Here is a 23,150-nt window from a genome sequence, read left to right as displayed (position 1 = left end):
TGAAGGCATTGCATACTGTCTCTGCACAGTATGATTTATTTACATGGGGCTTTATGGGTTAGTTTAGTTTGCTCCGTCTGGTCACCTGTACCTCAAGATTCGTCGGGCGGGAGAGGAGTAGACAGTATAACTCCTAAAAGACAGACAGAAGACACAGAGGACACAGGACAGGTATCCACAGACAGGTGAGCTATAGACAGGTAGTGTTTAAATGTGAGCAGAAAGGAAAAAGAGGGAGTGACACTGAGGAGAAAGGAGACATATCTAGAAAGCACATACACACAGTGACGAACACATAAGAAGGGCGGTGTCAAAGAAATGACAGTCAGCTCTAGTAGTGACTTTGTGTTAACTCAAACAGGTGAGGTGTTAAATAAGCGTCTCTGGCCTTCTATCTGCACTTGAAATTGACTGAGACAACAGATCGGCGGGCAGGAGGGCAAACTTACAGCTGCGAGTTTAATTTTGGCCTCGGCTCATATTGTCTTTTAAAGTCCTGGGGTTCTGCGATAACAGACAGACTGGAAATGTCAAACTGCCTGCGGTGATGGCAACGCTCAGAGAAAATTAAACATTTATACACAAATTATTCACATCAGAGAGCACGGGGCAGAAGATGAATTACTGTGGGGGCCAACACCGAGGAGCTGCAGCCATCAACAAAGTACACAACGGCTGCTTCAGACCAGAGTGTGTTTATGTATCAGCGATTTACACACAGAATTATACCCAGGCTGGCCTCATAGCTTCAAATGTGTTGTTATTGGGCTATTTGCATGTAATTGTGCTTTTCTTCTCTGCGAGGCACTTTGTAATGGCGTGATTTTTTTTTTTTTAATAATAATCAAAAATACATTTCACTGTACCAGCAATGAAGACATTTAGTTTTATGGAGGTCCAGAGGAGGAGAGGGAAAATAGAAGAGACGAGGCAAAGGGAGGAGAGGAAGCAGGAGAAGAGAAGACAGGAAAGGAAACAAAGAGGAGGAAAGAGAAGATGAGGAGAGGAAACAAGTTAAGGAGATGAAAAGAGAGTATGGACAACAATGGAGAGAGGAGCATATAACCAGATAGAAGTAGAGACAAGAACAGGGACAGTAAAGGACGGGAGAGCAACCAAGAAAAGGAGAGGGGATCAGACGAGAGGAGATGAGGAAGGAGAGGAGACGAGGAGGAGAATATTGTAACAGAGTTTGATAACTCACGGTGACTGAATGCTGTTGATGGACGACCTGCGAGAGAGTGCATCTCGATTTTGCTTTACAAAACTGTACATGCAGAACAAAAACAAAAGAAAAATGAGACACAAATCCAAAGGGGACAGGTGGACCGTCTTTCAGCCTGTCCACCTGCCCCCTCCTGTCTTACAATAAAGGACTAAACTGTGCAACTACTTCAATAACACAACAGCAACAAAAGCGTGGTCATCAGCAGACACATTTCTATAAGGACAAAAAAAGTGAAACTGAAAACAGTTCAGGAGTTTCATTTCAAAACGAGAAAAGCTACAACTCAAATCATCTTTTAATCGTGAAAATGTAAAAGCTTTAAATATATTTAGACTGTAAAATCACTTTCAATAGGATTTTTTTCAAATTTTATTTTTAAAAAGGGCTTTAATCATTTTGTAATGAAACCCTGTTTGTCTGAAACTGCACATAAAACAGTTCATTTAAAATAAAAGCAGTTGTTCGTGAGCTCACTCAGTGCCACACTGTTTAATGCACAACTTAAAATATTCTGAGAACAGTGACATAACACACAAGATCACATACAATAAGAATAAGGAGTAAGTGAAAAGGAGGAAGGTTAGAAAGTTAGCTAGTGTCAGCGCAAAGCCCTGTCTGAATTTTTAACTAGTAGCTACTTACTAAATGGAGTTGCACCATTAAAACTGAAGATATGTCTCAGCTAGTTAAGACTTATAAATATGGAAATCAGTTGAAACACAGCGCTGTCCAAGTGCAATGAACTATGTAAACAGGAAGTCACTGTAGCATCACATGCTAACATAACTTCCAAGAGTATCTTTGTCAATATATTACTTTGTTTTTATTTATGTCTGTATTAGGGCTGCCCGCTAATAGTCGACCAAATGTTAGTCGACCAGACAGGTCATTTGGCAGCAAGATTAAATTGGTCGCTAAGTCGCAGAAAACAAAATGACTCAGGGGCAGTTTGACAACCTGCTGTCTATCGTCAGGCCATATAGCTCTCCGTATCCAGTAGGGCTGCAACTAGCGATTATTTTCATTGTCAACTAATCTGTCGATTATTTCTTCGATTAGTCGACTAATCGTTTTATCGAAAAATGTGTCAAAATGTTGAAAAATGGCGATCTGTCTCCCCCAATCTAATCTCATCTAATGTCTTGTTTCGTACTCACGCCAAAGGGTTTTAGTTCACCGTCATGGGAGAGTGTGTAAAGCTGCCAATATTTGACCGTAAGAAGCTGCAGTAAGAGTATTTTGGGGTACTTTTATAGTACTTTTCTATGAAAAATGACTCAAACCGATTAGTCGACTACTAAAATAGTCACTGATTATTTTAACAGTCGATTAGTCATCAATTAGTCGACTAATCATTGCAGCCCTAGTATCCAGCAACCACTACCACCAGTTTCTCACCACCACAGAAGGCCAGCCTCTCAAATCATCCAATTGGCGTGGGGGTGCTCTTCCGTTCTGAGTTTTTTCAACAAGGAGTTCAGAGTGCTCCAGCAAAACGGCAGGTGCCTAGAGCACAAAATGCAAGGCGCGTTGCAACGCAGAAAATGCGAGCAAAAGGTTTCATTCTCATTAAAAACAATCACAAAGAGCTGCCTCCAGGCGCTAAAACCCTTCTTGTGTCATCGGGGCCTTATACAGTATATTTAAATGCTACTGACCACTTTTATTTCCGAATTTCAAATCAATTGCCTGTTGTCTACTTTGAGATGATTGTTGTTAGTAGCACAGTAGCACGATAATTCGGCCTAGTTATACAATTTATAGTGAGTGGAAAATGTATGATTATCCAACTGGTTATTTACTCATCGTTATTATTTTTGTGAAATGTAACATAAAATTTTTTAGATTTACATTATTATTAAACAGCATTTATCAAGTTTCAGGTCAAATATGTCGACCATGTTCCATATTGCTCCCTCTTGTCTCTGTTATATGTTAGCAAGCTGATGTTAATATTAGTTTTGTCACTTGGTTCAGTTACCTTCTGTTACATCTGGCTGTTAGTGGGTGTTACCAGTTAGCGACACCTAATCTCTAAAAGAAGTTTGTCTGATGCAACGCGTTTTAATTTAGTCATGTGTCACTCAGTCACTCAGAACTGAGCCGCGCTTGAACGTCTGAACAGCTGGTGCGACCGGCTCTTGATTATTTTGCACATTCTAACTGATCTATTTCCTACTGAGGGGACGGCAATTAAGGAGCGAGTTTGAACCAAAGATAATCACTGCGTCGAGTGAACAAAGGCCTGTCACACAAAGGCAGCACAGAATTATACAACACACTATCAAATCCATCTGATGTGAGTGAAATGCACAGACAATGTGCATTACCAAGTGTTTTTCCCCACATTAAGCGAACAGATGGGAATCAAAGGGGGGCATATTTTAACCTCCAGTAGTACATATCACAGTTATAACTCACTGATGGGGATGAAAACGCTCCGTTTTAGCACCAGCTATCTCTTGACAGACTCTCATAATTTCAGTGTTCATCTGGACTCTAAAAATAGATTGAATTTGGAGGCGCAATTAACTTTCATGTTGACACGAGACCCCACATCTGTCAGTCACAGGCTTGCGGTACAGAGGGGGTGGACCAAAAGTTTTTGCACGACAGCAGCTATCTGGATATATAAAGACATCCCTGTCATTATCGTATTAGAGGAGATGGTAACTTCTGACAGTGAAGATTAAGGTTTTATTTTATCTTTTATCTTCACAGGAATCATTTTCTATCTTTCTGAAAAAGCAAAAACATCATTAGATTTAGATTTTGTCTTTAAGTGTATAATAAGCTCGTGTCTGTGAAATTAAATTAAAGACAAAGAGAAAGAAAGTTAAAACTACTGGTGGAAACTAACATATTGTTGACTGGAGCTTCCTTTATTGCTTTTACGATAAAAGAAGGTAGACGATGGGGTGTAATAAATGAGGCAGCACCACAGGAGCGCTCCCACAGTGTGAATAAATGAGGAGAAGTCCAGAAAGTGCATCAAACACAGTGCAGACTGAGAGGGAAGAACACACAGACAGACAACACTTAAAGACAAAGGGACATTTATCTTCACTGTGGGTGAACGGCTGCTGTCGGAGGAGAGAGATGCTCGGAAACTTACGCGGCGATCGAGATGTTGGCTGCTGACATGGGGCTGACCTCCTTCACCTCCAAAGCCTTCTGCAGGGCAAGCTTCTTATTGGCTGCCTCTTCCTGCTCCTCTTCATCCTTTAGCCAATAAGACATAAAATTGTGCTTAATGATCATACATTACAACATGTTGATGCCCCTCTCTCAGGTGCTGGTTTGACATTTTTAGCTGTGGAGTAGAAAAAAATTACAACATTTGATATTGCTATGTGATAATGTGTTTTCAAATACAACATTCAGACAGTCTGACCCAGCCTACCTTGGTCAGCTCCTGTGCATTTGCAAGGTTATCGACAGCGATAGCCAAGAAGACATTCAGGAGGGTGTCTGAATAACAACAGGACTCAGGAAAAACAGATGCAAAGTATACAAGTTGATCCTGTGATGAAATATGCAATGTTTTTCCCCACAAACCAGAAGCAGGGCCTTAAAATGTTAATTTGGTCTATCAGTAGGGCCAATATTTTGCTTAAGAGCAGTATAGCGAAAACTGCAGTTCTTCTTTATCCTTCTTCATCAAGTGTCTCACAATAAAAACCAGAAATCTTAACTGAGGATGGAATACTGAATGGGCCTATGGGGCACAATCTCATGGGCCCAAAGGGATAGGGGGACCTAGTCTGGAGTCTCTGTTCGAAGGATTTTTAACATTTCTTTTTGGAAAGTTAATCAAACGACTACAAAGAGACACAAAAAGACCACAAAGAGTCAAAAGAATTGAAAAGAAACACAAACACCTACAAAGAGATGCACAATGGCCTCAAAGAGATGCAAAAAAACGCCAGAGTGACAAAATGATTCCAAAGAGACTGATAAGACACACAAAATGACCATAAAAAGACCTTTAAACTCCTACAAAGAGATGTAAAATAACTACGAATACTACAAGACAAAAAGACTACAGACACTTCCAACTACCATAAACGTATTTTAAACTAGAAAGAGACACAAATGACAATAAAAACTCAGAACAGCTACAGAGAGACACAAAATAACCACAAAGAGATGGAAAACAACTAGACAGAGACACAAATGACAATAAAAACTCAAAACAATTGAGAGACACAAAGGAACCACAAAGAATTGCAAAACAACTACAAAAAAGACACAAAACAACCATAAAGACTCAAACAACTAGAAAGAGACACAAAATAACAACAATAAAGACTCAAAACAATGACAAAGAGACACAAAATAACCACAGAGATGCAAAACAACTAAAAAGAGACACAAAACAACCATAAAGACCCAAAACAACTAGAAAGAGACACAAAATAACCACAGAGATGCAAAACAACTAGAAAGAGACACAAAACATCAATAAAGACCCAAAACAACTAGAAAGAGACACAAAATAACCACAGAGATGAAAAACAACTAGAAAGAGACACAAAACAGCAATAAAGACTCAAAACAACTATGGAGAGACACAAAATAACAACAATAAAGACTCAGAACAACAAAGAGACACAAAATAACCACAGAGATGCAAAACAACAACAAAGACACACAAAACAACCATAAAGACTCAAAACAACAACAAAGAGACACAAAATAACCACGGAGATGCAAAACAACTAGAAAGAGACAAAAAAACAACCATAAAGACTCAAAACAACTAGAAAGATACACAAAATAACCACAAAAAGATGCAAAACTATGGTAAAGAATCAGAACAACTACAAAGAGACCCTAAACACCCCCACTAGGAAAGATTGAGGCCTTAAACATATCTGTGCCCAGGGGCCCTTTGTCTCATAATTCGTCCACTACAAAGTGTTATCAACTTTCTTAACTTGGGAAATAACTGAGTAGACTGAGTTTGGACAGGAACATGTGAGTCCATTGACAATGACCTTATTAAAATGCCACCCTTGCACTGAAGGCACTTAAAGATTGAGGAGGAAAACATCTTCCTCTAGACAAAGGTTTACAGCTCCACAATTAAAGAAAGAAGAAAACTGTCAGTATGTTGTTTGTTCTGTCCAAAACTATTTTTAAATGAGGTTTAATGATCACTGCGGCCTCTTCAGGTTGTGTCCCGGCTCCATTAAACTTCAAAACAAGTCACAAATTCTCCTTGAGTTCCCAGAATCTAAGGTATGAATATTAAAGGTTCTAAAATTAAGTACAGTTCATTAAGTACTAAATGAGGAAAATTTGCTTGATTTTAAGGTTACTATTTTCCCTCAAGGCAGAGCAAAAAATAAATGTCAAAGCTGATCACACCTGGAAAAAATTAACACCATTTCAACCTAAAACTGTTTCCACCTTTTGATCCCACTCCGTCTGACACTAACACACTGCAGTTTTAATTACGACATGTCAAAGAGGATACAGTTTCCAAACAGCGTGAGGACGATGAAGTAGACGGAGGAGAACATGCCGCGCCGAACGCCTCCTTGAGACTCGATCCCGTGGTACATCACGGCGTTCCAGTCCTCGCCAGTCAGAATCTGAGGAAGACAAGAGAGTCAGAACGACGCCGGGGACACGGTCGGGGTTGTAAAGCCCCGTGCAAATCTCACACAGTGTAGAATTAAATTACTTTACGGAGTGAAGGGTTATGAGCATAGACTAATTGAAGGATTATCAGCGAGCTCATTAGGGGACAGAAGGTACACAGACCAGTCATTCCCTCTAATTAAAATGACTGATAACAATCTTTCTTTTTCCATAAAGTCAATATTCTCTCAGACAGTGTGAAGTGCACCTCGTGTCAGTGTGTGTGTGAGTGTGCATGCATGTGTAGAGGAGTCTTACCTGGAACACAGTGAGGATGGCTGCTGGGAAAGTATCAAAGTTTGTTGTTGGCGTTTCATCTTCAAAGTTGAACCTAAAAGAATCAGAATCAGAACGTCATTACAAGGAGGGATAAAAACAAAGTGATGAAACTGTAGTCCCAGTCAGATCTTAATGGCATCTACCTGCAGGTCAGGAGAAGATACAAGGAAAAGGTACATATATTAATTAAAAAATTAAGAAAACCACTTAGATTAAAAGAGTTAGGAGCCTGTTGCTGCAAGTCTAGTTCTGGCTTATTACAACTTGAATCTCATTTTGTAGTTTTGTCTATCATTTCTAGACGTGACGATAATAATACCATAGGTCAAAGTGACAAACTACTTTTTTGAGCTTGTAAAACTCAGTAATTTTACTCTCTTTTATTTCAATAATGTACATCACTATATTTCAGGTCACACCATCATTACCTCAGCAAGGGCTAAATAAAGGTTCCATCTACTATAATTAATCACTGATTTAATGCGTCACCCTGTGAGCGCACTGACCTAACTCGCATCCACAGTGTTGCATAACCAACAGGTGCCTGATGGACACAGATGCAATACAGGAGCTGGATTCAAGGCTCAAAGACATTAACCACTTGCTTGAATCAAAAATTGCTCACCAAGCACATAAGGCAAAAGAAGTTTTAAGGCCTATTACACATGCACATTGGTAGTTCTCAGTTTTTTTTTTCAGGTGTTTTCTAGTCCACAAGTTTTGCCCACATCCATGCTTAATTCTAATAAGGCTACTTGAAGATATTTCATCTCTCATCCTCTCATCTCACCTTCAGTTCTTATGGACTGGTGCAGAGTTGCAGGCTTTAAACTCTGTGTGGGTGTGAACATTGATGTCACATGTGAGCTTTGAATTTCAGAGTGATTCAGGTCACATGTGGGTTGTTGACCAACCGGGCCATCATGTGTGTCATTAGGGTAAGATAGTTCCATGTGTAAATAGGTGTTATGGGTTCACACACAGCGTTTAAAGCCTTCAAGTCTGTACCAGTCCATTAGAACTGAAGAAGCCTCTTGGATGAGAGGTGAAACGTCTTCAAGAAACTCAAGCAAGTCTAGTTGCCTAGGATATAGCACTTAAGCTAACACTGAGGAGGGCAGTTTGTTTCTATTTGCTATCCAGTTGTAAGCACAGGTGGGTAACTGCCCACCTATAAAATGGAATCTCTTGTTCAGGACAAAAGGCTTTGTGGAGATGTTTTGCAATTGGATTTTGATGTGAAACTCAATCAGGAAGACTATCTTCATTCTTCATTCTTCATTCATTCACAGCTCTCCCTCTCTCTCTGTCTGGCTTCACTCTCTTCTTCCAATGAGCAGGTTGCAGGCGTTCACTCTTCCAGTTAAACCAATCAAATCATGCCATAATCTCTTTTAGCCATTTATGTTCCTACTGTCAAACCTTAAATCTGTTCTCTTCTCTGCTGCTGGTAGCTGTTTCCTTTTAGGGGAAATCGTTGCACCCTCCTCCACCCTGTTCAACTCCAGTCACCATATCCATCTAGAGCCGTGTTTCCCAGCTGGTGGGTAGCGGTCCAAAAGTGGGTTGCGGGTCCATTCTGAATGCACCGCAAGTGACTTTCGATGTGTCAAGTTTATAAAGAAAAACACTTTATTTTAAAGTACAGTGAATTTCTGGTGCTTAGCTTTTATTTTGAAGTGCCAGTTCCTGCTGTGGAGTGAGTGACTAACAGACAGCTACTTGACAGCAAACTAGCTCAATGACATGTCCAAACACAGGTTTGATGCTGAATATATTAAACAATGTGGACCTTGAACTAATGTCTAAGGAGAAATCTGGACCCCGTGGCTGGACCAGTTGGGAACCACTGCTCTAGACTGATCGAGAACCCCCTTAAAATAGCTGACATCATGATGAGGTCTAATCGCCAAAGACACTTCACGGTATTCTTTATCACATTATCACTATACATCCTTCATTCCAAACTTTAAACTAAAACGCAATAACATTTACTTTGGGTACATTTTAATTGACCTACTTTATACTTTTATCTGAGTACAGTTTTACACAAGTCATTTAACTTGAGTAAAATTTATTTAAAGGAACAGTACCTATACTTGAGTAATATATTCTAGTAGGCTACTCTTTCTATTCTATTAACACCGTACCGTAAGTCAATTGCTGAGATCTGAGAATGTGGCAACATTGCTCTAATAAAGTAGACAGGGTGATACACATGAGCAGTCATCAGACAGTCAGACAGGTTGACAAGCCCACGGTTTAGCCACCTGTATTAACCATGATACAGTTTTCTTGTGCAATGAGGGACTATTACCAATATAACAAGTGCTCTAACTTTCAGTTTAACATCTAGATACAGTGGATTGTATAATCTGACTAAACTGTTCTGTTGTTCACACTTGGGCGATCCTCTGACTGCTTGTGTTTCTTGGACTTGTTCCCAGATCTCAGCAGAATAACCTGCTGAGTACAATGTTATCAAAACTGACAGAAATGATGGCAGAACCACAAACGTAAGACTCAAGTTGGAACAAGCCAGAGTTATTCTTTAACCATCGTCTTAGACCTAAAACCCTAAATGAATTGAATTAGTAAAATGAGAAACAGACAAAATATCCTCACCCATCAAAACATGTCTAAAACTCACATCAGTCCTCACACAAACAGAAGTACAACACAAGCATAGCGGAGTTGTTTCTTTTCAGATTTCTTCACAGCTTCAGGTAGAGACTAGTGCACTCACAGACTGAGGGAGTTGTCTTGTATTGATAATAGATGAGACAGAAGGAGAGGGAAAGAAACATGCAGCAGCAGGAAACACCAGGGAGCCACAGCTCCAACTTTCAAGTCCAAAACACACTGCCTCTGCAGCTCAGGGCTGCATCATGTGACATGTGTCATATGCACATAAAGGAAGCAAAGTGATGCAGCACGTCAACAAAGCCCCAGGGAGTATTAACCATCTAATATCAAGCAAATACAGTAAATCTGGAGTGATGCCTTGACTGAGGAAGTTTCTCGTCTTTTAAGTTGAGCCGATTTCTGCTCACCAGGCAAGATCTTTGTCAAAAAATATATTCATAATACTGGGAATGTTCTTGTAGGGATCTGGGTATTTGAGTTTCTCCTTGTCCGCTGTCACAGCTACATCACCACAGAAGAAGACGAATCAGCTGACAAGAGAAGAAAATCAAAGTAGCCTGTATATTCCAAACAGAGGAGCAAGTCTGAAAAAAAAAATCTGGGGTGTCAATGCTTTGGCACCTGCAGTGGGTTCATATAGAGTATCATACAGACAGCAGTCTTGACACATCCTACAGTGCCAGTATGTTTTGGGCTCAACACAAAAGCACTCGTGAATGGAAAGTTGAACACACTTCAACACAGGGTAAAGACACAACACAAAAAAACAATGTCAGAAACACAAAACTGATTACAAGTGAATGAATGAATGAATTAAGGGAGACTTTGTCTTTACACCGTGAAATGCTTGCACTTAATTCTTAGTGTCATCCTTTTCATCTCTTTTCACACAACTTTAAAAACTACTAACAGAACATACACAGAAAGACAGGAATAACTGATTCAAAGATCAGTGAATCTAAGTATTCTACCAAATTGGATCCAAAGTGGATTCAGCCATTTGAACCCATCACTACAGGGCTTACACATTACTGAAAGACTTTGGGTATTATCCTCATTACAACTTTATTTTGTGTTAATTTGCAATTTTTCTTTTTAGTTCAAAGAGGGGTCGCACTTAATCATCACACATGCACACTTTCTACACAAAGGATCAAAATCTTTTCAGAAAGCCCCCAAATGACCCAACAAACCTGCCAAAACCTGTATCCGTGGTCTTGAAACTGAAGAAGACAATGAGAGAATGACACAGAGATGCGTAAAGATGGGTTGGTCATTCAACTAAAAATAACCCACACTGATGATCATTCATCATTTCAAGTGTCAGTTCATCTTAAAAATAAAGGGGCGTGTGCAAGACATATGTGGGGCTGGAAAGAAGAGGGTAATATTTTGAATTTGAAGCAATGTTTAAGACAGGTTTGAGAGCAATTGTAAGATCTATTTTGAATGTGTATCGCCAGCCTTTTGGGGGAAAATGTGAAAAATCAGTGGGTTTACAGCATTCGGATCATTTCAAACTGTTAAAACAAGAAATATTGAGTTTCAAAGTGTTTTTTAAATATGTAAAAACTAAACCCTCCATCAAATTCAACTCTAGATTTTCTCCTATTGTGTATTACTCAAGACACTATGCTGTTGCTAACTTCAAAGACGTGTACAAAATGTGAAATTCATCCAACCTCTAGCAGATCATTTGTTTTTAATGTTAACAGGTTAAAAAAATGCAAGGATTCAAGAGAGGAATTCCTTGCTTTTCTTTCCAGAATTCTTTTTCAGGAACTTGAAGTTTTACTATTGTTCTCCTGGCCTCAAACAACCAAAGGCTATAAAACTCTTCAAATCCCAGAAATGATGGTTAGTGAAAAGTTATCAAATATGGCCTAAGATTCACTTGTGGGCTCTGTTTTTGTGAAGCAATGCCACCTTGCACAAACAGGAATAAAGATCAAGTTTTACTTTTTTTGGTCACCATTCAGGAACCACAGTTTTAGAACTAACTATCTAAACTATCTATAAGCATAGACGATGCCTCACTCAATGGGGTCCATGTTTTCCTTACAGGGAGAACTTAGGCTTAAGCTATTGTGGCTGATGTGATCAGTCCCTTTTACCATCAGTAATGGGGTACCACAGGGGTCTATTCTCGGCCCACTACTATTTACACTGTGCACATTATTCCTCCTTACCACTACCTTAAAGTTAATTTTTATTTTGATGCTATCATGTATGCCATTAATTCTACTCCCACCTAAGCTCTTTCTCCAGTCTGCCTTTGATGCTTTTCAGACACCACTTATTAATCCTACACTTGTTTTAAATGCAGATAAGACTGTCTGTGTTTGATTCTCCCACCACTGAAACTATAAATTGGATATCACTCTCGCTGACTCACAGAAATACTGAAAAATTTGGCTTCACGGTGGACTATTAAGATTCCTATTTTACATTTCAACAGGAAATTGAAAGATCAAATGAGGTTTTTGACAGACAATTGAAGGCTGTCTGTCTTTTCTAAAAAGTAGAACTTTTGTTCAGTTAAAGTTTATATCTGCACTTGACTATAGAGACATCCTGTACTGTCATGCTGGCTCATCATCACCTGGATCCAGTCAGTGCTGTGACAACTTTCATACTCATCAGTGATTTCTAAAGTTGCCAAAGACAGTTACTTACAGCATTGTTCTGTGAGCCATTTCAAAATAGAGGAAACTGTGTAGCGCAAATGCCAAACAGGCATAGAAAAAGAAAATATACGACAGATGTGCACCTGGAAAGAAAAGTAATTTGCTGGCAAAAATCATCAGAATGTTTCCACACACTGTCACAAAAATAGAGCCCATTGAATCCTTCTTAACAAACAAGGACACGCATTAGTACTGTTCACACGTTTGAGATAATTAGTGTTGGTTTAGTGCCTGAAAACAGTCAAACTACATCAAATATGAACATTTGATTCCATCTTGGATATCTTTTGATATCAAGGTGTATGTAAGTAGTTTTGAAGACCACAGCATGACAGAAAGAATAATCACAATACAGTTGACATTACATAAAACAATTAGGGAATATGCATGCATGAGTTTTTGGATTATACAATAATGTTCCATTGATTCTTTTAAAATGCATCATTTAATGACCAACAAACAGGCTTTAATATGGGCTGTGGGGCTTTACATGAGTTGAAATGTCATTATTATCTCTGCTGTATGGAATGAATGACATGTCTTTCACACTTATATGAACAGCCATATAATTTAAATCATATGTTAAAGCAGTCAGAGGAGCAACAAAGGAGGAAAATGTGTTTAGGGACAAAACACAAGAAGGAAGAAGAAAGGTCTGTGAAAAGGAGGAGAGGAAGTGGAGCACATTGTTACCACAGCGACCGTCTGCACAAATGACAGCTCGTTTCTCCTCAGAGCAGATCCTGTGATATACGTGTGTGTGTGTGTGTGTGTGTGTGTGTCTGTGTCTGTGTCTGTGTCTGTGTACTGTATACATGTGTACTCGATCCAGACCGATGGAGGATTTCTGAAGCTCATACTGATATTGATATTTGAGAATAACAAAAAATTGAGGCACATAACAAGAACGTGTTGTGATGAAGGTATGTCTGACAAAATGATATTTTACAGCTGAACCATAAAATGTACCATCAAAGATGTTAGAGTATATTTAAGTTAACAGTCAATTTTGAATGGGAAACAGTGACTTTGACTGAAATAAAGTTTGCTTGAGAATAACTTAAGTAAAGCATACAGGAAATGCTGCGGGTGCTGCGATTGAATTTTGCATAGTGTCAACATGCTGTACATGCTGATAACATGCCAAAAGTATATGGACACCCACACACATGCACTTCTGGTGTAGGGTTGTTCTTTATGGTTTGGGTCTCTAAGCTCCAGTTAAAGAAACCTGAATGCATACAATGTTTTTTTAGGGCAGTCAAAATAACATATTAATTTTGATGAAATAATCACAAAAAAAATAACATGTTAAAAAAATTGACACTGATTAATTGCGATCCATGGTGCCCTTTGACCCCGTGCGTCATTAGGGGCCACAGTGGCTTTATCACATGATGGAGGCAGACAAGACGAGCCTACTTGGCCCTGTGAATGGAACATTTAAATTTAAAAAACTCCCAGATGGACCTGTGTATAGGAGCCCTGTTCTCTGCCATTTCTGCAGTAAGGAGTTTTTGTACCATTGGAGGACTTCAAGCCTGAAATATCACCTCAACACAAAGCATTTAGCAGCGAACCCAGAGGTCAGACCTAGCACAGCTTCTAATGCAAGCGCTAGCAGTAGGTTTCATCAAGCCAAACTCAACCAGACAAACTGAGTAGGTCTACCTGTGACCGACGAACTAACTCCCTTGTCTTCTCAGGCATCACAGCTGCCAAGATTCATCTGAATTGAATTTTTTTAAATACTTTAACAGCATAAGTCCACGTATGTGAATAATTTAGATTAATTAATCACAGAGCATATAATTAATTAGATTAATATTTTTAATCCCTTGACAGCCCTAGTTTTTTTATAGACAATAGTGTGCTTCCAATTTTGCAGCAACATGACAACGCCCCTGTGAGCAAAGCCAGGTCCCTAAAGAGAGATCATTTTCCCAGTGTGGGGTGTAGGAACTTCACTGGCCTCAACCCCATCCAACACCTTTGAGGATGAACTAACTGTGAGCCAGGTCTTATCACCCAACATCAGTGTTAGACCTTACTAATGCTCGTGTGGCTGAATGGGAGCAAATCCCTGCAGCTAGGTCCCAAAATCCTGCAGAGAACCTTCCAAGAAGAATAAAGGCTGTTATAACAGCTAATTAATGTCATGGTTTTGGAATGACATGTTTAATAGTCACACCAGCTGTGATGTTCAGGTTTCCTTAGAGTTTTAAACATGTGATGACTCACTGAAGCCCCACTATCGTCCAGTAATATCAACATGCTCGTATCGGTCTGGCTGTGAAACATACCGTACATGCATGAGGGAGGTGGGGGTGGCAGAGAGACAGGATGGGGGGAGGGGCAACTAATTCAATAAGCCTTTTCTCCCTTGGTATGTCATCATATTCGCTCTCGCATTCTACCTTTGTCTCCCTCTCCCTCATTACTGCATCCTCCATCCGTCATCCCCCTCTCCACTCATTCCTCATCCCTCCATCATTTTCTCCATTTAAACTCAGCCTCTCCCTCTCCCTTTCTTTCCTTCCTTTCCTGCCTGCTCCCCACTATCTCCTCCTCTCTCCTACACTCTCTCCCTCCATCCTCTCCTGCTTCCTTGAGGATTAGCGGGCGCAGTGCAGGGAGTGGTGGTGGTTTGCTGCTGCGCCTGTGTGCGTCGACCTCTGTTTACTCTGATAATAGGGATTGGGAGCGTGCTGCTTGGCTTCCGCACAACATCCACGGGGACTTCATTAAATCAATCCTGAACAAGAATCATGTGAGGCCAAACCCCCCCCAAACTCGTGCCCCACCCCCCACCTCCACCCCCCAATCTAATTCTTCAGACAATAGCAGCAGGTTTACATTGTATAGGTGAGAAAAACACACAACTCTGAGAACACACAGGCAAGTGGATTGGAGATAACGGCTGGATGATAGTGGAAAAACAAACAAACTGCTGAGTGTTGAAACTGTGAAATAAATCAGGACTCACATGACATCCTGCAGCCTTATAAGAAGTCAAGAAATGGCTTTCACCACATGAGAAAGGGGCTGAATATGACGAGTCAGCCGACTGTAGGCTGATTACTAAGGTTGTAACTGGACAGTCCCTGCTAAATCTCAGAGGTTTTGTGATCATTACAATGCAAAATGAATGAAACTGCAGCAGCTTTAAAAAAAAAAATGCATACATCTGTGGAGGTTTTTAAAAACAAGCTGTGGTAATATTTGAAAAAATGATAAGTATCAGCAATTCACACTATGATTATCTCATATTTTATGTTTTAAGATCCATAAAGAGCAAAAATGTGTCCAAGATTTCAAGAATTTCTGACATTAGCCAATCACATGTGCTGTTTGCTAGCCAGGAAGATAACTGCACAGGCAATGTGACTTTTTAAAATCTGTATTCAGTTTATAAGGTAAAGCTTCCTTCCATGCTACTTATTGTTGCAAGCAAGTTCCATGAACCAAATGATTAGTGTTTGGAGAATAGTTAAAGGTGATTTGAATTTCCTAACTTAAAAAATTACCAGCTGAAGAACTTGGTCTGAGTAACATATACCATGGAGACAAGCACTGCCTGAGAAGGCAAGCTCTGAGGCACCAATTCGCCCCATAGTTAGAACATAGACTGGTTTATTGACCTAAAATTACTTTAGAAACTATGCATGAATAATGTTTTTAAATTAACACTTAAAAAAAGCAATCTCACATATCCGTTGCTGTACTTTCAAAGACCCCTAAGGTTGCCTGTTCTTCCCCTTACTGTACATTCCCACCAAAAGATTCATGAGTGTCATAAGCAGCCATTCATTTTCAATGCACACGGGCGACCAGAGCGTCAAGTTGAAGTTGAGAGAAGCTGAATATGCAAATGAGCAGCGCCCCCACCAAATCAGCAGTCAACTGCAGACCGGGATTCTCAAGGCGAAGGCCGGAAAAAAAAAAAAAAGCTGGCCCCTTTGGCTGCTCCAAGTGCCTGCTGGAGCTGGCAGTGTGAACGATGTCAGCGACCAGAGCGCCTGCAGGCAACCATGAAGCTGTTGGTGGGAATGCAAAGTTAGACTGTATAAAATAATGCACCTCGCTGCCATGACGTCACCCATTACTTTGTGAACTCCATTTTGAAGCTTTGAATACAGCATTTTGGCAGTCACTATCTTGTTTTTTTTTGGAGCCAGAAATAACCATATATGGACGAGAGGCTGGAGCTGTGGAGGAGCGAGGGCAGGATCTGACTCACAGACTGTAGCAACACCTTGCAGACAGCCTGTCACTCTAGTGGCCCCGCCCTTAAACATGCCAAACTTTAAGCCTTAATAAAAAGTAAATGGGTGAGTTACATAAAGTAGTAATCAATGTTAAAATTTGGGACAGAGACCAAAACTGTTTTTTAACCAGGCTGGAAACATGCTTATTTCTGCTATATAAAGTTGACCATTTTAATATTGGCGTCTATAGGGATTGACTGTCTTCTGGAGCCAGCCTCAAGTGGCCATTCAAGGAACTGCAGTTTTTCGCACTTTAGCGTTAGCTTCATTTTTCAGCCCCGTAGGTTGCAGCTTAAGTTAGTAGGAAGTTTGTTTGTGGAGACTGATTTTCACTTGACTTTGGCTTGTAAAAGCAGTTCTTAATTTAATTATTTGTATGCAAAACCTGCAGTCATTGATGAAAATGACATTCATTTTAATTAAATATGAGGGTATACTTTCAAAAAATTGCAACTGTCATGAAAATTACTGGGACTGGTTGAGTCTTTGCAAAATGGCTAATTCCTTTCCTGATCTGACCAGAGATTATTTTCATCACAGACTAGTCTCTCAATTTTTTGATTAAATGCAAAGTCTTTGAAATGTCATAAACTAGGTAAACAAGTTGACATCAAGAGCAAAACATTTTCTTTTAAAGTCATTGTCACAGTCCAACCACGAGGTTGTACTGTGCCCACACACTAAGGAAGGCCTGAGCTAAAAATACAAAATGCCATCTCTCCTGTGTCTGACAAAGTGACAAGAGTTTATCATCAAAAAATATCTGCACCTTTAAAACTGAAAGCTACAAAGCAGCAACCAGAAAAATTCATTATTCTATTACAGTAAATCCTGAACGTTTCCTTTGTGCTTATCACATATTTTTTTCTTAACAGTCGGTGATGTCCTGTGAGCCTCAGCAGGGAGACGGTCCTCTGCCTCAAGCTGTTTATCTTTCAATTCTCACAATTTTACCAGGAGATTACTTTTGGTGTTTTGAGAGCAGGAACATAATCTCTGAGCCAAAAATAAAGTCGGATATTTACAAAACATCTCTCCTTCTTCTTCTTCTTCTTCTTCTTAACAAGCCATTCAATCTTCTATTTAGGGCTGAATGCCTATTTTCCATTAAACTATTGAAATGATCTGAAATGAAAAGTGCCATCTGCAAGCACAAGGGTGTATATTTTTACCTTACTCCTTGTTCATCGCTTAATAGAGTGAAATTATCTGACACCCTGTGTTCATTTTTAGCCTTTAAAGTAAAAACGTAGACCTCCAAGGAGCATGGATGTAAGTACGGACATTATTAGCAGAGCACAGTGTGCTCAGCCTGATGTGCTCTGCTGGCTGGAAGCACCATGTGGACGTCAGACTCATCTCACACTTGTCCATCACCAGAGACTAATGCGATGCTAATGATGGCACAGACTGATGTAAGGCTCGGTGTCATGGCAACAGCCTGCTGCTTCACAGACATCCAGTTGTGGTGTGGTGTTTGTGAAGGCCGTCAGTCCCAGGAGACGTGACTTCATGTGAAAGCGGCACTGCATCTGAGAGTGTACCTGCCACAGCGGTAACAATAACAGACACTGGTGACTGTACACTTAAACCACCTGAGGACAATGCTTTCTATAAAAGCTGATATGTAATCAAGTGACTCATAGATTCAAGTGCGGAGTCTGTATGTACAAACATCTATTATCTCAAAATGTCTTGTTGACCATTAAGCGTGTATGTCACATCATGTGAAGGTAAAACTTGCACAAAAAGGACTGAACAAAACTGCCTTAGGAGCAAAATTTAAAACTTCAAATACATTTACCAAGCATAGCTGCACAGCTTCCAAAAAGTGAGGCAAAATGATAAAAATGAGTGTTTTCTATAAATACATGCCAAAGCCAAGCACTGGCAGACAAACTATAGAAGCTTAAGAATCCTTTAATCTCATATGAATGCCAAATTTCCTTTCATTTGCAAGATTAGAGGACTTCTTCCTTACACGAACCCTAAACTGGTGAAACACGTCAATCTTAAATGTAAAAGCAGCGAGGGAATAAGCAACACACAAAGCTTCATGCTGGTCTTTGAATTCACTTGTATTACCCCTTAAAGTCAAGTCATAACTTATAGGTCACAGGTCAACAACCAATGCTGTAGTTTGACAATTTCAAACCTATCATCTCTTATAGGTTTAGTGTTTATTAGTTAAATACTGGTAGAAGTGGTGGAGTGTCTCAGACACCTTGGTATTACACTGGACAGTAACCTCAGCTTCAGTCAGCCTACCATGGACATTTACAAGCATTATCAACGAAGACTTACAGTCATCTGTAAATTAAATCACCAGTCTGTCCAAACCCATCCTCCTCTTCTCCTACACTGTACCATTCAAGACAGTCCTTCCCACAGTTCCATCTGTTTTCTGTATATGCTACAGTCACCAATAAGAATAAAGTCTTAAGGATAACTTATTAAGCTAAGGAAGTCATAGGTATTCCTGCCCCCAACCTATCTGACTGTGCTACCTCATCCTGATCTGCAAAGCACTCACAGTCACACATCCAGTCCACCAGTACTTCATTCCCCTTCCTTCTGTGCTCTGCCACAGATACCAACTCTACATAAATAAACATAAATCTTGTCTGTGTTGTGTAAAATGCTGAGTCATGTCCTTGTCTCTTTTGCTCATTCTCTCTACGTCTTACTTGTTTCTTCTACGTATTCACCTACTGTGGAAAAGAATTTCCTCCTCAACAACAATAACTCATCGACCTATCTGTCTGTCTCACTGTCTGTCTGTCCATCCATCCATCCATCATCCATCCATCCATCCATTCATCCATTCATCCATCCATCCATTTTCAGGTTTTCAGACTTTGGTTAAAGGGAAATTTCAGTTTATTTCAACCTGTCTCCTATCATCCTAAATTTGTTTCAAGTGACTAGTGACATAAAAATAATAGTTAGCATGTTAGCCGTTAGCCTAGATACAGCCGGGGCGCATAGTAGCGTCAGATCTGTTAAAACATAAGTGAACAGGCAACCTTCAAGTGCAAAGTTAGTCCACTAAACAAGCTTTTTTCCCACAAAGACCGCCTCATATCGTTAGGATAAATGTCAGAGAACATACAGAAAATGACATGTAAACGTGTTGTCTTACCTTACCAGTGTGGTGCCATGTTTGTTTACCATCTAGCTCTGCTTTCCAAAGCGTGGCCGAAATATCGCGAGAACAAGCAGCGATCTCATAGCATGCCTGAACAAGCAGCAACAGCTGGAAGGCAGAACCGGACAGTAGCCTGAAAAGTTCATTCATTTATTTTATGAAAGATTTATAGAATAATGGCTGACTTTTTGCCAGACTTCGACTTTGTGGAGGAAGAATTTGATTTTGCAGAGTTTGATGGCCGCCCTTATTTATTTGAGCCAGAATACACTGACGAAGAGCTTCTTGAAATTGAAGAACGGAGGAGGAGAGAGAGAGAGAGGCGCAACAGGTAGAGGACGCTATGAGATCGCTTGCTTGTTCTCGTGATATTTCGGCCGCGCTTTGGAAAGCAGAGCTAAAGGGGTAAACAAACATGGCAGCACACCAGTAAGGTAAGACAACACGTTTACATGTTGTTTTCTGTATGTTCTCTGACATTTATCCTAACGATATGAGGCGGTCTTTGTGGAAAAAAAGCTTGTTTTGCACTTGAAGATTGCCCGTTCACTTACGTTTTAACAGGTCTGACGCTACTATGCGCGGCTGTATCTAGGCTAACGGCTAACATGCTAGCTATTATTTTTATGTCACCAGTGACTTGAAACAAATTTAGGACAGGACAGGTTGAAATAAACCGAAATTTCCCTTTAAAACACTACAAAACCAGTCCCTTTTTTTGTTTTTCAACTGTTGATATCTAAAATGCCTGACTTTACGGTTGCTTTTTAAGAAAAACTGCAATGCATGGTGCGATGATTTTAGGCATTTTGTAGCAATAAAATTGTGGGAGCAGGTGAAAATTGCAAGAATAGTTGTATTTTTTTTGGTATAATTTATGTAAAATCAAGTGCAACTTGCTCCAGTGAAAATAAAAGTATACTATTTTGGCTTTGAGATTTATACTACACTACTGTTACCATTAACCATGCATATTTAATCTAATTCACCTTTACATTTCAGCACCTGCAATAGATCTGGATGCAACAACCTCTGTCATGGAGATTATTCTTGTATGTTGTTGATAAATTTCATCCATTCTCTAGGTGTGTTTTATGCTTGAGGAGTATTGCCAGCAGCTGCCAAGAGTTTACCCCTGCTTTTGTGCAGAACATCAGGGTACTGTCTTACACAGTCTTTAGGCAGTTCGTAAATGTAAATGTGAGATGTGCAACACGAACATGGCTGCATCTTTACAAGGTGCAGACACAAGAAACAAGGAAGTGAGTTAGATGACTATGCTATGATAAGTGGAACTCGTGGGAAACTAAGAAGATCGGTCAAATGTGCAGAGAAGTCGCTGTGATCGGGCAGAATTACAAGGTCGAGCAGAATTCAAGAGGATTGGTTGAATTTGCATTAATTGTGGCTATCATGACATTGCAACATCCTGTAGGAGCTGAAAAACAGAATGTCTGAGTAACATGTTTGAAAAGTGCGGCCAATTACTAGACAGGTGGTGCTTCTCAAAGTCAAGGAAGGATCCTTAACGGCTTAATTTCAAGGACTGTTCCAATGTCAAGGATCCTTTGAATTCTACTGAAGACCAAGTCCTTCCTTCAAAGAACTTTCAAGGATGCATGTGTGTATCCTCAGTGGGCATAAAGTACCTGCAATCATTAGCGCATAATTTGCAAAAAATTGAAGGCAGGGCCTCTTTAATGACGCACACTTGCTAGCCTGTTCCAATGTGTGTTCACCGAATGCTAGGAAGGAGTCTTGCCTCGCCTCTGTAGGACCTGACTTGGAAAGACCTGTCCTACCAACGAAGCATCCTTGACTTTGAGATGCACCAATCGTCTACTGAAAATCTATCAAGTTGCATCATGGGGATTGTAGGATGCTGTTTTGACTTGTAATGGGGAGCCTCTGCTGCAAAAATTTTGACCATACTTTTTTAAAATCCACTGGGAGTCCCCAAACCTGGATCTTATGTCCATGGTTTTGTCTATAATTGCCACCAGTAACAATAATACTGCACTTAGCGATTAATGCTGAGCTCTAAAGCAACACTCGCTGTCAGATGATCAGATAGGTTGTAAACAAGCCAACAGATAAACAAAACTTAAATGGAGGAGAAAACAAAGACAAACTGAACAACAACTGCTAAAAAGACTGAGTTGACTTAAGTCTTTTCTCTACTAGCACTCTCAGTTTTGGGCTGCTCTCTCCAATTCCATCCTGATATACTTTATTTCCCGATATACTTTATTTCCCTCTATGTCTAATGACTTCCTCCAACTGTTTCTAGGTCCTAGTTTTCTCCTTCGTTGTGGGTTCCATGTTGGAGCCACTCTGGTTAGTTTTCTGGCAGGGGGTGTCCGATCCAATCCCGCTATCCTTTCCTTATCTGTGTGTCTGTTCTCTCTTGGTTTGTCTTTTCTCACAGATCTTAATTTCCGATGGTGTTTGGCCAATGTATCTTCAAGGTGGTTCTTGGGCACTTTGCTGACAAAGGTCTGAACTTTGTTAGTGGAGGAATTTGTCATTCTCCATGCTTTTGAGTCATGGATTTAACGCTGGTGTTGAATATCCGGAGTTTGGTGTTTTGGCGTATTTCCTTTGAGTTCCAGATGGGCCTCGGTGCAACAAAAGCTGCTCCAGCCTTCCCAATTTGGGCTTGAATGTTTGTGTGTCTATGTTTGCCAAAATGGCCCCCTTGTAAACATCCATAACTGCTTGATAATCAACCTCCTGGTTCAGTTATGATCTATTGTATTTACCTTAGCAATGCACACAATATTCCTGTGCAATGAGGGATTACTCACATCATCTCAGGTGTGCTCGCTTTCAGTGTTACATCCAAATAAAGCTGTATAGGTAATCTGGATAAGCTGTTGGCTTGTTCACAACACCTGCTCGTGTTTCCAGTCCCTTTGGACTTTACTGTAGCGATGTTGCTGTGTTCCCAGATCTCAGAAAATAAGACCCAGGCTGTAACAAAGCTAAATTATCCTTTAGGGGCTTTTAGGTATAAAATTAAGGAATTAGTTCCCAGTGAACTTAAAACAAAACTGCAAAGTCTACCTCAAGTTTCATAATGCTAATATACAGCAGTCCGCTGTAAATAAAAGAACTACACAGATATATATAAAAACTGTTGTTGTGTGGAGGAAAGTCTGTGTGTGAGCTGAGTCAGATGGGGTTGGATGCCAGGCCTTTGATTAACTGCAGCCAGCCCAGAATCATGAGGTGTTCCTGCCATT

The 23,150-nt window shown here is 40.0% G+C and overlaps 1 protein-coding gene across 2 annotated transcripts in view; it reads right to left on the bottom strand.

The window, feature by feature from the left end:
- Nucleotides 1-23,150, bottom strand: part of cacna1bb (calcium channel, voltage-dependent, N type, alpha 1B subunit, b) — a 239,791-nt gene that overhangs the window by 70,477 nt on the left and 146,164 nt on the right. Inside the window, exons 16-20 of one of the 2 annotated variants that reach the window (XM_049603750.1) lie at nucleotides 7,136-7,208; nucleotides 6,711-6,828; nucleotides 4,632-4,699; nucleotides 4,344-4,450; nucleotides 1,205-1,267 (exon numbers count right to left, since the gene is read on the bottom strand). In XM_049603750.1, coding sequence (XP_049459707.1) covers nucleotides 1,205-1,267; nucleotides 4,344-4,450; nucleotides 4,632-4,699; nucleotides 6,711-6,828; nucleotides 7,136-7,208 — 429 coding nt within the window. The remainder of the gene's footprint in view (nucleotides 1-1,204; nucleotides 1,268-4,343; nucleotides 4,451-4,631; nucleotides 4,700-6,710; nucleotides 6,829-7,135; nucleotides 7,209-23,150) is intronic. The other variant, XM_049603749.1, reaches the window with a different exon arrangement.

This window comes from Epinephelus fuscoguttatus, linkage group LG18, assembly GCF_011397635.1.
Source record: "Epinephelus fuscoguttatus linkage group LG18, E.fuscoguttatus.final_Chr_v1".
Taxonomy (NCBI): domain Eukaryota; kingdom Metazoa; phylum Chordata; class Actinopteri; order Perciformes; family Serranidae; genus Epinephelus; species Epinephelus fuscoguttatus.
This window is presented reverse-complemented; position numbering and strand designations above follow the sequence as displayed.